At 43.5% G+C, this 16,268-nt stretch overlaps 1 protein-coding gene and 1 long non-coding RNA gene across 2 annotated transcripts in view; one reads left to right on the forward strand and one right to left on the reverse strand.

The window, feature by feature from the left end:
• LOC309546218 overlaps positions 1 to 16,268 on the reverse strand; it is a 1,099,142-nt gene that overhangs the window by 89,426 nt on the left and 993,448 nt on the right. The gene's annotated exons all lie outside the window — the stretch shown is intronic.
• Positions 1 to 16,268, forward strand: part of LOC309547337 (arf-GAP with SH3 domain, ANK repeat and PH domain-containing protein 3-like) — a 110,458-nt gene that overhangs the window by 29,198 nt on the left and 64,992 nt on the right. Inside the window, exons 6-10 of the mRNA XM_082247173.1 lie at positions 2,735 to 2,831; positions 2,967 to 3,052; positions 10,518 to 10,593; positions 10,708 to 10,794; positions 10,947 to 11,050. Of these exons, the coding sequence (XP_082103299.1) occupies positions 2,735 to 2,831; positions 2,967 to 3,052; positions 10,518 to 10,593; positions 10,708 to 10,794; positions 10,947 to 11,050 (450 nt within the window). The remainder of the gene's footprint in view (positions 1 to 2,734; positions 2,832 to 2,966; positions 3,053 to 10,517; positions 10,594 to 10,707; positions 10,795 to 10,946; positions 11,051 to 16,268) is intronic.

Consider the following 16,268-nt stretch of genomic DNA (forward strand, 5'->3'; position numbering starts at 1 on the left):
GCACGAGTTTTCTCCGAATGCGATGCAAATTCAGCCATACAGTTTGTATGGCTGAATTCGCATTGCACAGACATCGCATGTGATTTGCACAGCAGCGCCGTGGGAATCACATGCGATGTCTTCCATCACACCAATGTGAACCGAACCTTACAGGCATTTCAACTTTTATTTCTCTTCCTAAAAGCTTGAAGAAGCTTGTGCTTTTTTGTGCACTTTTGCGTGTTTTTATTGAGCTTATTTGAACTCTTTTGAGCATTAGTGTTTTTTTCACAAACCCTTCCCTCGGCGCATTTTTCAGTGCGTCTTCACGCTTCTTTGACTTTTTTGTGCTTTTTTACTTTTTTTTTACGCTTTTTCGCACTTTTCCTTTGACATACAGTGTGCATGAGCTTAAAGAAGCTGCCCCTACAGGCTTTTGAGCTTTTTTAAAATCTCATCTTTTTCTGCCTGGAAACTCCTCTCCATGTTAGCCAATGTGTCCATGCACACTATGGCTTTTTCAGGAGTTTACAAGCATATGCTCTTACAAGCAGAAAAAAACCCACCAAACTCGCAAAAAAGCGTAAAAAAAGCGCAAAAAAAACTAAAAAAGATGTGAAAACACACAACAAAAAAAAAAAGGAAAAATTTGCTGATGGGAAGATTCCTTAAAAAAAAAACACTTATGCTCACAAAAGCTCAAAAATGCTCCATAAAAACGCAGGAAAGAGCACAAAAAAGCACAAACATCTTCAAGCCTTTAAGCAGAAAAATAAAAGCTCAAATGCCTGTAAAAGCAGCTTTTTTTTTTTTTTTTTTTTTTTTAGCGCTGCAGTGCGATTCCGTCCACGATTTCAAGTCGCCTTAGGTCTCATGCACACTGCATCTCAAAGCACCTCATAGAAGCGGCTCCTTTAGGCTTTTGAGCTTTTTTGAGCTCTCATATTTTCTGCCTGGAAACTCCCCTCCATGTTAGCCAATGTGTCCATATACTGTACACTATGGCTTTTTCAGGAGTTTACAGGCATACAAGCTTACAGGCAGAAAAAGCCTCGCCTTTTTAAGAGGAGCTTTCGAGCAGAAAACACTCCTAAGCACCCAAAAACGTGTGAGAAAAAAAAGTGAAGAAGCTCAAAAAAGGGTGAAAACTCACCCCAAAAAAAAGGAACAAATAAGCTGATGGGAGGGTTTGTGATAAACAAATGCTTAGGCCTCATGCACACTGGACGTTATCAAAATGCCAGTAGAAAGCTGTAGCTGTAGAAGTTTTTCAGCTTTTTTGCAGTAGCATTTTTCAGCTTTTTTTTAACTGTAGCAGTTTCTAGTTTTTTTTTTTTTTTTGGACAAACTATACTCCCACAAAAGCATATGGCTCAAAAATGTTGATAAACGCTGAATAGCCAAGTTTTTCTGTTTTTTTTTTCAGCTTTTATCAGAGTTAGAGTGTTTTACAGCTGAAAAACGCCTCCTAAAACCCACTAGTTCTGGGGTTTTTTTTTCAGTCAGAAAACGCCCCTGCCAAAAACTGCTGATTACAGCCTATGTGTGCATGGACACATAGGATAACATGCTGAGGAGTTTACTGGCTGCAGAAAAAAAACGCCAAAAACAGCCGCTGTAAAAACGTCCAGTGTGCATGAGGCCTAATATTTATAAAAGCTCAAATAGGCTTAATAAAAACGCACGAAAGAGCACAAAAAAGCAGATAAATAAAAGCTCAAATGCCTGTAAAAGCAGCAGTGCAAAACGTCAGTAGAAAGCTGTGGCTTCATTTTTGAGTTTTTCAGCTGTAGCTTTTTTTTTTTTTTTGCAAAACTTTATTCCCACAAAAGCTTATGGCTCAAAAACTTTGATAAACGCTGAAAAGCCGTGTTTTTCAGCGTTTTTTAGCTTTTATCAGAGTTAGGCCTCATGCACACAGGGCGTTTGAAAAAACGAGCTGCAAAGCCAGTTCTGACGCCAGGAAAAAGCAGCTGTAAAAACGTGTTTTTGGAAGCTTTTTGTATTGGCGTTAATGCATGTTTCAGCCACGTTTAGCAGCGTTAGCGTTTAGCAGCCTTTCTCCTCCCTCTTCTATTTTCCAACCTCAAATCCAACTACTACAGCTTAAAAATGTCTGATGTGGCCTAACGCTGTATGCGGCCTTTAGCAGTGTCAGGCCTTTATACAGCTTAACGCTGCTGCTCCAGAATGCCTTTTTACAGCTTAAAAACGCCTATGACACTTGCAGCTCCTAAAAGCCTGTGTGTGCATGAGGCCATAAAATAACATGGAGGGGCGTTTTTAAGCTGCAAAAAAAAAAAAAAAAACACCTGACGCTCCTAAAAGCAGCTGTAAAAATGCCCTGTGTGCATGAGGCCTTAGAGCGTTTTTACAGCTGAAAAACACCTTTTAAAACCCACTAGTTTTGTTTTGTTTTTTCAGTCAGAAAATGCTCCTGCTAAAAACTGCTGATAACAGTCTATGTGTACATGGACACATAGGATAACATGCTGGGGAGTTTACTGGCTGCAGAAAAAAACGTCTGATGCCAAAAACAGCCGCTGTAAAAACTTCTAGTGAGCATGAGGCCTAATAATAGGTAAAACAGTTAGAGGCGAGAACACACTGAATCTCCATATTCTTTCCTTCCTAACCACTGCTGCTTTCATGACACAATGCTTCTTGGGTGATTGTAGAAAATGTAACTCTGTTTGCATGTGATAGGAATGATAAGGCTGGACTGAGGTCTACAAATCTCCCTCTCTCCCGGCAGGACAAAGAAAGCTCGCTCAGGGGGGTCTCGTACAGAATCAGACAGCACGGAGGATGCCGACAGGGAAAGGAAACTGTTTCAGCTTCACTCGTGTGAGGTGAGCAATGCAGAGAAAAGGCAGCAAGGTTAGGCAGGGATAGACAGGCCGTAAATAGCCTGCCAATTCTGTGTTCTTGAAAATGGATTTCTCCTTCTTATATTGCTCTTTTTCTTTATTATGCTCTTTTCCCAGTATCTTCTAAAATTAGGAGAGCTGCAAATGAAACAAGGCCCTGATTTCTTAGAGTGTCTTATCAAAGCTTTCCATGCCCAGCGAAAGTAAGTATGGCGCAAATGACAGCTAATAGCATTTCCACCTTTTCTTGTGTTAGCTTCTCTACAAGGACCACTCAGTGCTGCAAGTGTTACATCCAGGTTCCAGCCCTATGAAGTACATTAAATGGGAAGCAGCCTAGTGTTTGAGATGGGAACAAACCTTTAGCTACTGTCATCTTCTGCTCAGAATACAATTGTATACCATAGCTTTAATTTAAATAGATAGTAACCTTCCCCCTGCTTTATCATAAATGTAAAATTTTAGGCCCCTTTCACACTTGTACAACCTGAAAGTCGTGGTGCGACTGACACAACTTCAACGCGACATAAAGCAATGCCTGTGTAACCGCAGTGGAGGCAACACTCTACATACTTCAACGTCTGTGGATACCCACTTACAATCCAGGATTGAGGTGTTCATATATTGCATTATTGTCACTATACTGTTGCCACCATTACAAGCGGGGGGACACATATGCCCTTATCTCCCCTAAGTCCGATTCATATGCACTGCACCTCCTGATCTTACATTTACATCCCTTAGGCAAGGGTTAACAGTGAGCTGCTGGTAATCTACCCACCACCAGATGAATGATCTTCATTCACACTGGCCTATTTTGCAATATTATGAATTAAGGAAATCTTTTGGGTTTCCTTCTACTACATACCATTACGGACATCCTGGGAGTGTTCTGATGAGCTCCCGAGGAAGCGACACTTCGCGAAACATGTCGAGCCAGAACTTACTTCTCATTTCTTGATTAACCTTACCCGCAGTGCCAACCATTGGGGGTCTTTCAGTTTATGTTGGCCTTCGTGGGTTAGACACATGCGGTTGGGTTATATGATATATTTTTGGTCTATGTGTTTTTATTTTATATGTGATGCTATGTGCTTTTTATCTTTTATCTAAACAATAAAATCTGTGAATTTTTACTATTGGCGCCAAAAAAGTCCATGTTATCCTAGTTTCTATTCAAATTCAAAGATTACCATGTCCTATGCACTCGTGGTACAAGCCTACGGTAGGGTATTTCCCACTTTTTTGTTTAATGCCTGTGTAATGTTGAGGTCTATGGACCTCAAGTCGCATCAAAGTAGTGCAGGCACTACTTTGAAGTCACTGTGACTTGAAGTCACACAGATATGAACAGTACTCATTGGAAATCATCAGGTGCTTTTTTGTCCCAAGTCGCAGGACAAGTCATACAAGTGTAAAAGGGGCCTTAGGTGTAATGTGAGAACAGATGTTAATGTATTTAATTAGGTACCACCAATTGACACCTGGATTATGACACCCCCACACACTTAGGCAGGCCATACACGGTTCAAATCTCAGCCGGTTCTCACTGACTGGCCGGGATTCGAACTGTGTATGGGCAAGCTGGATGTACCACGTTGATCGATCGATCGATCATCTTGGGTACAACCAGCATGCCGGGTTTTACCTGCGATTATCGCTAGAAGGTGCTATAGCCACTAGCAAAAATCACTGTCTTCTCCCATCTCCTGCTGGGAGCAGACAATGGCTCAGCAGGAGGGATTCCCATATCAACACTGTCTGTGTTGATGGGGAAATCGAGCAAATTTTTTTTCTGCAACTCATGGTTGCAGGGAAAAAATTTGCTCCGTGTATGGCCTGTGTTCTATCAGAATACTGCTACCCATCAGAAAATGCAACTGAAGTGACGTTGCGAACAAAATTGCTTACTGCGTATGCTCTATGTATTCCAACATGGCCGCTATGCGTTTCAATGGATTTCCTAATGTCACAGAACAGGAAGACAGCAGCAGACATATTCTTACACCCAGACAAGTCTTCAATCTCACACCTATTTTAGCAGGAAACTCATCTTTATATACTGAAATAGACTATTTCACCGCAACTGAATGAAACAGTCTATTTCACTATATAACCAGTTTGGCACTGAGCAGCGCGGGGTGTACCAAGATGGCTGTTGCCACCTGCTGCCTGCAGGCTTGTTGCTGTATTTACTATAATACAATCATGATAAAAATGAAAACATGTATTTCAGGATATAAGGTGCGTTTACTGCTAAAATAAGTGTGAGATTGAAGACTTGACTGGGTGTAAGAAGATGTCCGCCGATTAGGGAAAGACGGATATGGTTTTTTCAGGGCCTATACCGACATTTTGGTCACAACGTATTGGTATCGGCCGATATTTTGTAAATGTAAAGTTTTGAAAAATAAAGACAATTTTTTGACACAAATCTGGTACTGAACATGGAAATTTTTGTTTAATGCTTAATGGCTGGCTTGCTGGCACCCTGTGGTGGGTGGCTGGCTTTCTGGCACCCTGTGGTGGGTGGCTGGCTTATTGGCACCCTGTGGTGGGTGGGTGGATGGCTGCCTGGCACCCTGTGGTGGGTGGGTGGCTGGCTGGCCGGCACCCTGTGGTGGGTGTCTGGCTGGCTGGCACATTGTGGTGGGTGGCTGGCTGGCACCCTGTGGTGGGTGGCTGGCTGCCATCCTGTGGTAGGTGGTGGCTGGCACAGGGGCTGTGGGTGGCTGGCTGGTACAGTGACTGTGGCTGGCTGGTACAGGACTTGTGGGTGTCTAGCTGTCTTGCACCCTGTCTGTGGGTGGCTGCTTGTCTGGCACCCTGTCTGTGGGTGGCTGGCTGGCTGGTACCCTGTGGTGGGTAGGTGGCTGGCACAGGGGCTGTGGGTAGCTGGCTGGTACAGGGGCTGTGGGTGACTGGCTGGCCTGGTACAGTGCCTGTGGCTGGCTGGTACAGAGCCTGTGGGTGGCTGGCTGGCTCGCTGGTACAGTGCCTGTGGCTGGCTGGTACAGGGCCTGTGGATGTGGGTGACTGGCTGACACCGGGCTGCTCTGGGTGGGTGTATGGCTGTGATACACGCGAGACTAGGTCCGACTCCAGACGAGGCTGTCCAAGGCGAGGGAGGTGGCCTGAGAAGGCAGAATGACGTCACAAAAATATCGGCAATATCGGGCGGTTCCGGGGCCAATACCGATCTATCGGGGAAAGTGCAAAGTGCATATCGGCCACTGATATATCGGCCTTGCCGATAATCGGTCTATCCCTACCCTCGATGCCTTCGGTGTTATGTCAGATTAGGAAACCCATTGGAATGCATAGCGGCCATGTTGGAACGCATGGCGCAGTAAGCATTTTTCAATCACTACATTACTTCTGTTACATTTTCTGATGGGTAGCGCTATTCTGCCAGGACTTCGGCCTAAGACTCTATGTCTAATACAAACATTGCACAAGATAACACAGAAGAAAAGATACACACACAGCAGTCTTTGCAGGCTTAACCCATAAATAGAAAGCCACTATCCACAAATCAAGTTCTTGAAATGACAGTTTTAACCACTTCCAGTCTGGGCCAATTCTGACATTCCTCTCCTACATGTAAAAAACATCATCAATGACTTGGACCCTTACACACACACACACACATATACATGATTGTTTAATTGTTTTTTAAGCAGAGGCCCTAGAGAATAAAATGGTGGGTGTTGCATATTTTTATGTCACTCGATGTTTGTGCAGTCCTTTTTTCACTTTTTGGAAAAAATACACTTTAAGGAACTTTAATGCACAAAAACACAATATAGTACCAAATTGGTAGAATATAAAAGATGATGTTACGCCAAGTAAATAGATACCAAACATGCCATGCTTTAAAATTGCGTCCGGCCGTGGAACGGCGCCAAATTACAGTATCTAAAAAATCTCCATAGGCAATGCTTTAAAAGCGTATACAAGTTACCAGTTTAGAGTTACACAGGAGGTCTGGCAGTAAAATTATTGCTCTCGCTCTGATATTCGTGGCGATATCTCACGTTTGGTGCGATCGCCGTTTACATGTGCGCGTGGGACCTACGTGCGCATTCGCATTTATTAGACCCTAGATCTCTCCTTTTGGCCTCCAATGCAGCCGAACAGACACAGATTGGTCCGATTAGCTGCTTTCGTGGCTGGCAAGTACAGAACAATACTTGTGGATCTGCCAGAAATGTACTTAATTCTTAAAACAGAACTACTCTGCAACTGATCCCCACATACCTAAAATACTATTTAATTCATTTTTAATTCAAATTTCATTAGCATTTTCAATGCTGACAAATAAGTACAGAGAACAGTGTGATTGCAAATCGCATACACAGTAATGGGTGCAATACAACTGTCATTTCAAAGGGGACACGCAAAAAAACCAGTGTAGCAAAATAAATGCAGTCCTTCATGGGGTTCAGTAGGTATAACGAGAAAAAGACATCAAGAGGTCACCAAATAAAAGTCGACTTAGGTAAGCCGTTACTATCTAGATGTTATTATATATGTCCTCACATCCTCAGTAAATGTATCTTTTACAAAGGCATATTGCACCACATTTAGCACTCTAATTAACTGAACAAAAATATAAAGAGTAAAAGGAAATTAAGCATTCAAGCAAATGGACCATACCAAGTCCAGAAAAAGTGCATTTTAAAACTTTTTCTTGAAGGCCCTCCAGGGGTTCCTATTTATTAGTTTTTAATGTTCAAAGCAAACCTGGAAACCAGGAGTAACTGAAGAAATGTAAAAGAAAAGTTTAAAAAAAGTAAATATGATATGTTTTCCTATGCATTTACTAATGCTAGCAACTTAAGGATTAATTATAGTCAATGCTGACTTAGAGAGCGAAGTTCCACTTTAAAGTGTAGGTAAACCCTAACAATGAACTTCTCTTGTTTGCTCCATTTTGGTCTGATATATATACCATTGAAAGTTTTTTATACAGTATCAGTATAAGTGCAAAAAAAATAAAAAATGATTGTGAGCTAATAACATCCTGTGTTCTCCTGCTGTATATGAGGAGAGGTTGTGGAGCTAAGGAGGAGGAGGAGATGAGAGATCAGAGATCAGTGAGGTTGATTTACTAAAGCTGGAATGTGTAAAATCTGGTGTAGCACTGTCCCTGTAGGGCCTGTTGTAAGATGACTTCTCGGGCCTCCTCTGATTACCAGCACACAGTCACTTGGGGGTACAGTTCACACATCCCTCCTTACTCCCGATGACTTGTCACACAATAAACAGTCCAGGGGTATTGGTTTTTAGTATTTATTTTGGAACTTGGATGGGAGAAGGGAATAATGGAATACTCCAACTGTAACTATTCACAATGGATAAGGACAACTATAACTTGGCCTCACCAGGTTGCTTGTGGAAGCAGCTGCACTGCTTAATCCTTACTACCACATGTATGGAAAGGGTTAGGTCTCCTTGCTTTTTTCTCTCCAGCAATAGACTTGGTGAATCTACATTATCTTTGGGACACTCACTGGCATCCCCTCCACTGACTCTTCTAGTTGCAGGGGTGGCCCCCCTCAGGTCAGGCCCCTTGACACAGATCTGTACTCACTGTACTGCAGAATCAGATCCTCCAGTGTCTCCCCTTTCAGCCAGCTTCATAGAACCTCTGGGCTCAGTTCCTCTCTAGGCCCTCTGGTTGACTACCTGAGGTCTCATGACCCCTCTACAGAGGAGGAGGCAGCCGCCCCCTGCCTCCGGGACTACGCTACCCAGCCAAAAGAACTCGAGCACATCTGCTCCTGGCGTTTATACAGTATCTCAGCATGCACTGAGGCACTTTTCCTCTGCCAAATCACCAGGGCTGTATCAAACGTCTGTGCACTCATTTGTCAGGTTTCCTCCCACTGTCCAATATGCCTCACTATTGGACCAGTGTGAAACACTCTCCAGACAGAACGAGTTGCACTTGAGCACAATGAGCAGACCTCACTAACAGATTCTGCTCTCTGGTAGGCAGAGAACAATATAGATTTACCCGCAGTCCTTCTGGTAAGCAGACACGACCCAAAACTATACTTTCTCTCTAGCACCTACCTAGGAGGGTGCTACCTATATTTTACACAGACCAAAAGAGAGCAAATAACATATGTTCCTTGATAGGGCTAAAATGCGCTTAAAGCGAAGTTCCACCCAAAAGTGGAAGCTCTGCTTATCTGCTTCCACCACCCCTCCGGTGCCACATTTGGCAACTTTCACTGGGGAGGGGGGAACGGGTACCTATTTTTGACAGGTAGCCATCCCTACTTCTGTGAAAGTCCGCTGCGGCAAAGTCCCTCAGAATATTGGCCCCCTCCTCCTTCCTCTGCCACCGGGCCTGTTGGAAAGTGCAGCGTGCTTCGCACATGCGCAGTAGGGAACCCGAAAGGCTTCAATGCCAGTTGCCCTTACCACAAATTGCGGCGGCAGCACCCGAGAGCTTATTCGAAAATCGGCTGGGGTGCCAACATCGTGGGATCCATGGACAGGGGTAAGTGTCCTAATATTAAAAGTAAGCAGCTGCAGTATTTGTAGCTCCTGATTTTTTTTGTTTTTTTGTGGGGGGGGGGGGGGGGGTGGAACTCCACTTTAATATTTGGCTCTGTGCAGTATTCCTTTCCATAGGTTATTTCTGAGCTGATTGTGGTTGGAGCGAGTTACTTTACCTTTTTACCACCCTAGGTGGCCTGATGCAAGCCACTGCTCTGCACATCCAAGTGCTAGGGACAATTAGTTTCTCCTAATGACAACAAGGAATAATAATTGATCACTACCTCTTTGGACAGCATTCTGACTTCTTTACTAAATTATAGCATATAGGATCTGTTCATGTAAATGTTTTATGCCACACACAGCACTTCCCAAAGACAAGGGTTGATTTACTAAAAGCAGATAGGTTGTTCACTTTGCAGGGGAATTTTTCCTTTATTTGATGAATGTGGTAAAAATACACTTTGCAAAGTATACTCAATCCCATGCAAGGAAAAAAAAAAAACAGCATTTTTGCTTGATGGATAAAGTAGCGTTTCATTTCACTGACTAAAATAAGGAACAATTCAATTACATACACAAACATACACAACTTCCCTGTTTTGAATCTGGGGTACTGAGTGGTGACTGCGTGCAACTGCCCTTTCTCAATACTCTGCCCATCTCCAGGATAGCACTCCTAGATTAACCCTCCAAACCATTGGGATTTGCTTGCTTTCCTAACTTCTTCTATTTAGAACAATGTTTAAGTTCCCATTATGAACCACCTTCTGCATTGTCCATCAAGCTTGCCTTTCAAGAGCTGTCTCCAGTCTTACAGAGAGAGTCTCCCAAGGCAACCCTGACATATCCTCACTTATACCTTCTTGTACGGTGATGTTGCCCTCATGGCCCAGGGTACAATGCGGTGAGCCTTCTGCTGCCAGTATCATTCTAAGACAAATTCCCGTACAACAGGGAAAATCCCCCAGACCTGCTGGTCACATGTAAAGAGCCCCTGTCAGCTCCCTGCATCTACAGGACAAACCAAAATGTATTGCCCCTGATTCCCCTTTATATCATATGGTATTGCTCCTTCCCCATCAGTTCATGCAGCGTGTGCTTTGTTCTGCTGTCTAATTAAGGCTTTATATGACACTAATATTTTTGATTTAGCTTTTTTCAGGATGGATTAAATGCTACACAAAGTCTCTTTCCTTTCATTGAGAAGTTATCTACTTCTTTGCATACTGTGAGTATCATTCTCAATGGAGTTCTGTAGGGCATTCTCTTTGATAAAGGGTATTGCCATACCTCTTGTGCTTGTTCCGATTACTAAAGGGAATTCTTTGTGATGTACTTGTAGATTCACCAGACTCAGGACGAAGAGCTGAAAAAACTTTCAGAATCTAAAGAAAATCTTCAGAAGCAACTACAATTAGAAGCTAAAGAGGTGGGGAGCTTATTTTAATTAAACACGTAACTGATTAAAGTGAACAAGAAAAAAGAATATGTTCGACAGTTCTTGAGAAGACACTTTGTTATATAGGAACATTGCTCTAATACACAGCTCTCGGCTTTGTCTTGCATTTTCTGTATTTTTAGGATGGATTAAATAGAAAAGATTCTGGATATAACTTGCACCAACAGCAAGGGGACAAACAGCATGGAACAGAGAAGTCTGGTTTTCTATATAAGAAGAGTGAAGGGTATGGCTTAATTTATTTTTAAACCCCCTCCTTCTCAAAAAACTCAGTTTGCTCAGTCTCCGTGGCTGTGCTCTCTGTGCTCTCCATTGGTTCGAATCTTACCTATCTCACCGCACCTTCAGTGTCACTTACAATTCCACCTACTCCCCTGCAACTCCTCTTACTGTTGGGGTCCCCCAAGGTTCTGTCCTTAGGCTGCTACTATTCTCAATCTACACCTCCTCCCTGGGTCAGCTAATAGCCTCCCATGGCTTCCACTACCATTTCTATGCTGATGACACCCAAATCTATCTCTCTACCCCTCAGCTCACCCCATCAGTCTCCTCCCGCATCACTGATTTACTAAAATACATTTAAGCCTGGATGTCACACCACTTCCTCAATCTGAATCTATCTAAAACTGAGCTCATAATATTTCCTCCTCCACATGCCCCTTCCCCGGAATTCTCTGTCAAGATCAATGGAACAACTATCAGTCCTTCCACACATGCCAGGGTGCTAGGGGTAACCCTGGACTCTGCACTGTCCTTTCAGGCTCACATCCAATCCCTGTCCAAATCATGCCGCCTTAACCTCCGCAACATCGCTAGAATACGGCCCTTTTTAACCAATAACACCACCAAGCTTTAAATTCACGCCCTGGTTATCTCTCGCCTCGACTATTGCAACTCCCTCCTCATTGGATTACCCTTACATAGACTATCTCCCCTTCAATCCATAATGAATGCTGCTGCAAGACATATCCACCTTACCAACCGTTCAGTGTCCTCCAACCCTCTCTGCCAATCCCTTCACTGGCTTCCACTCACCTAACGAATAAAATTCAAAGTACTAATATTAGTTTACAATGCCATCCACAACTCTGCCCCCAGCAACATCACTAACCTGATCTCAAAATATCAACCAAGCCGCTCTCTTCGGTCCTCCCAAGACCTCCTGCTCTCTAGCTCCCTTGTCACCTCCTCCCATGCTCACCTCCAGGATTTCTCCAGAGCTTCTCCCATTCTTTTGAACTCTCTACCCCAATCTGTCCGACTGTCCCCTAATTTATCCATCTTTAGACGATCCCTTTAAAGAAGCCTACCCGGCTACTAACTAATACCACTGTTTCACTTGCTCCATCAGCTCATCCCCCACAGCTATTGCCTTTTGTATCAATTGACCCTCCCTTTTAGATTGTAAGCTCTAACGAGCAGGGCCCTCTGATTCCTTTTGTTCCAAATTGTATTGTAACTGTAATGTTTGCCTTCAGTTTGTTAAGCGCTGCGCAAACTGTTGGCGCCATATAAATCCTGTATAATAATAATAATAATAATATACCCTGCACTGCATATTTAAGAAATGCTCTACTCTAAACGATCATTTGTGTACACTGCAGTTAAGGATTTGTATATACAGTGGGTACGGAAAGTATTCAGACCCCCTTAAATTTTTCACTCTTTGTTATATTGCAGCCATTTGCTAAAATCATTTAGGTTCATTCTTCTTCCTCATGAATGTACACATAGCACCCCATACTGACAGAAAAAACAGAATTGTTGACATTGTTGCAGATTTATTAAAAAAGAAAAACTGAAATATCACATGGTCCTAAGTATTCAGACCCTTTGCTCAGTATTTAGTAGAAGCCCCCTTTTGATCTAATACAGCCAGGAGTCTTTTTGGGAAAGATGCAACAAGTCTTTCACACCTGGATTTGGGGATCCTCTGCCATTCCTCCTTGCAGATCCTCTCCAGTTCTGTCAGGTTGGATGGTAAACGTTGGTGGACAGCCATTTTTAGGTCTCTCCAGAGATGCTCAATTGGGTTTAAGTCAGGGCTCTGGCTGGGCCATTCAAGAACAGTCACGGAGTTGTTGTGAAGCCACTCCTTTGTTATTTTAGCTGTGTGCTTAGGGTCATTGTCTTGTTGGAAGGTAAACCTTCGGCCCAGTCTGAGGTCCAGAGCACTCTGGAGAAGGTTTTTGTCCAGGATATCCCTGTACTTGGCCGCATTCATCTTTCCCTCGATTGCAACCAGTCGTCCTGTCCCTGCAGCTGAAAAACACCCCCACAGCATGATGCTGCCACCACCATGCTTCACTGTTGGGACTGTATTGGACAGGTGATGAGCAGTGCCTGGTTTTCTCCACACATACCGCTTAGAATTAAGGCCAAAAAGTTCTATTTTGGTCTCATCAGACCAGAGAATCTTATTTCTCACCATCTTGGAGTCCTTCAGGTGTTTTTTAGCAAACTCCATGCGGGCTTTCATGTGTCTTACACTGAGGAGAGGCTTCCGTCGGGCCACTCTTCCATAAAGCCCCGACTGGTGGAGGGCTGCAGTGATGGTTGACTTTCTACAACTTTCTCCCATCTCCTGACTGCATCTCTGGAGCTCAGCCACAGTGATCTTTGGGTTCTTCTTTACCTCTCTCACCAAGGCTCTTCTCCCCCGATAGCTCAGTTTGGCCGGACGGCCAGCTCTAGGAAGGGTTCTGGTCATCCCAAACGTCTTCCATTTGAGGATTATGGAGGCCACTGTGCTCTTAGGAACCTTAAGTGCAGCAGAAATCTTTTTGTAACCTTGGCCAGATCTGTGCCTTGCCACAATTCTGTCTCTGAGCTCTTCAGGCAGTTCCTTTGACCTCATGATTCTCATTTGCTCTGACATGCATTGTGATCTGGAAGGTCTTATATAGACAGGTGTGTGGCTTTCCTAATCAAGTCCAATCAGTATAATCAAACACAGCTGGACTCAAATGAAGGTGTAGAACCATCTCAAGGATGATCAGAAGAAATGGAAAGCACCTGAGTTAAATATGAGTGTCACAGCAAAGGGTCTGAATACTTAGGACCATGTGATATTTCAGTTTTTCTTTTTTAATAAATCTGCAACAATGTCAACAATTCTGTGTTTTTCTGTCAGTATGGGGAGCTGTTTGTACATTCATGAGGAAGAAGAATGAACTTAAATGATTTTAGCAAATGGCTGCAATATAACAAAGAGTGAAAAATGTAAGGGGGTCTGAATACTTTCCGTACCCACTGTACACTGCAATTAAAGTGATACTAAAGTCTAAAAGTATCAAACATGTTTTACTTACCTGCCCTGTGTAGTGGTTTTTCACAGAGTAGCCCAGATCCTCCTCTTCTCAGGTCCCTTCCTGGTGCTCCTGGCCCCTCCCTCCTGCCGAGTGCCCCCGCAGCTAGCAGCTTGCTATGGGGGCACCCTAGTCGAGCCACAGCTTCCTTTGTTCATTCAGACATGGAGCCGTGGCCCGGCCCCACCCGCCCCCTTTCTCTCCTCATTGGCTGACTGATTTAATTGACAGCCGCAAGAGCCAGTGGCACCACGCTGCTGTCTTAGCCAATGAGACGGGGAGTCCTGGGTAGCCGAGTCACTCCTGCAACATTACTGAATCTAGATGGATCTCAGGTAAGTATGAGGGGGGCTGCTGCACACACAAGGCTTTTTATCTTAGGCCCCATTCACACTAGTGCAACTTGTCCCGCGATTTTGGACTGCAAAATCGCATGACAAGTCGTTTTCCATTATTTTCAATGAGCCCCATTCATATCAGTGCGTTTTGAAGTCGCACTGACTTCAAAGTAGTTCCTGCACTACTTTGCCACGATTTTAATGTGTTTTGAGGAATATAACCTTGCCATTGCTTTCAAAATCGCGGCAAAAATCGCGCAGTGAAATCGCTGTAAAATTGCGTCGCAATAGTGTGAAAGGGGCCTTAATGCAAAGAATGCAATTTGATAAAATACCTTCTGCCTTTACAATCACTTTAAGGTTGTTATTATCTCCAAATATAATAATGCATCAATTCAGATTTTTCTGACTCCTGGTGCCCTGATATATCAAGGTTGTGTCATCCTTTCTGTGTTTAGATGACTCTTTGAAACTCACAGATGAATAGTGGCTCAGCCAGGGTTTTTATCCAATTGGGCATTACCTAGATTGCAATTAAACACATTCACTGGTTGGTTTGAGCTGTCAGAGCTGTCAAATAGGCAGACAGGCAATTCAGTAGATATTTTTTTATTTAAAAGTTTTATTTATCTTTATAAAACAAAAAAAAAACTATGCACTTCACAAACACCATTACATAATTCTAAATGAATGTGATTTTGATAATCCGCATTGACGCTCCTCCCATACCTGTAGACCATTTGTGCATGGGGTGAAACCTTCCCCAAATGCCTCTGATATTTTTTACAGCTCTGTCCTGTCCTCTTCTCTATGATTGACTATCCTTTAGGATTAGTGCCCCCTAGCAGTACCGGAGTGTCGTCCTTCTTCTGAGCCTGCACATGCGCATTTTGCTCTCTCACAGGTCCCCCACTGGTGCTCTTAGGTCTTCCTCTTCTCTGTGCACCCCCATAGGATATGGTGGCACATCTGTGGATTCACTGCCGAGCCAGGCTGTGTGCATCCATACACACACACAGTGTGGCTTGGCCCAACCCCCTCCTCACAAGATGTGATTGACAAGATTAGGAGCCTGCAGCCCCCACTGCTGCCTCCATGTCCTGTGAGGAGAAAAAGAAAGGAAAGAGCCACTGTACATAGGCATAGCACTGGATCGAAATAGGACTCAGGTAAGTATAATGGGGGTGAGGGGGGCGATACAACTGCTGGGACAATTTTTAACCTTAATGAAAGGAATACATTAAGGTAAAACATGTCCCGCCTTTACAACCTCTAAAGGCAAGAATACTTACCTTTGCTTCTGCAGTCTGACAACCATGAGTTCTCTCATTGGCATAGTGCTCCCTGCTTCCCCCGGGTGCTGGTCTTCCTGCTAAATTTTCTTGATAATTATAGGGGCTTCGCCCCGTGAAATGGTTGAAAGCCACAGATCTGTAGAATTTGCACTGCTATTGTTAACAATGAATAAAACAAGGTAATTTCAGGGGACTTCTGATGGACTGAAAGATTGAAAGTTGTCCATGTGGTCCTATCAGCTAGTGGCACAGGGACCCCATAGCAGTACATGACTTTCAAACTGAACTTTTCAGAATGTTTATCCCCTGCTCATGTAATTTCCTTTTTCCAGTAGTGTTAACTACTGAAGGTAGCTCACACTACTGAAGGTCAAATTATGGGTAAATTTAGCTACTGTATTTGCTGCAGAAAATATTCCATGAATGGTCAGTACTTGCAGGGTGCTGCACATTTAGGGGACACTGGGACTGAAAATGTGTGTGTGTGTGTGTGTGTGTATATA

Source organism: Pelophylax lessonae (genome assembly GCF_965119305.1).
Source record: "Pelophylax lessonae genome assembly, chromosome: 2".
Lineage (NCBI taxonomy): Eukaryota > Metazoa > Chordata > Amphibia > Anura > Ranidae > Pelophylax > Pelophylax lessonae.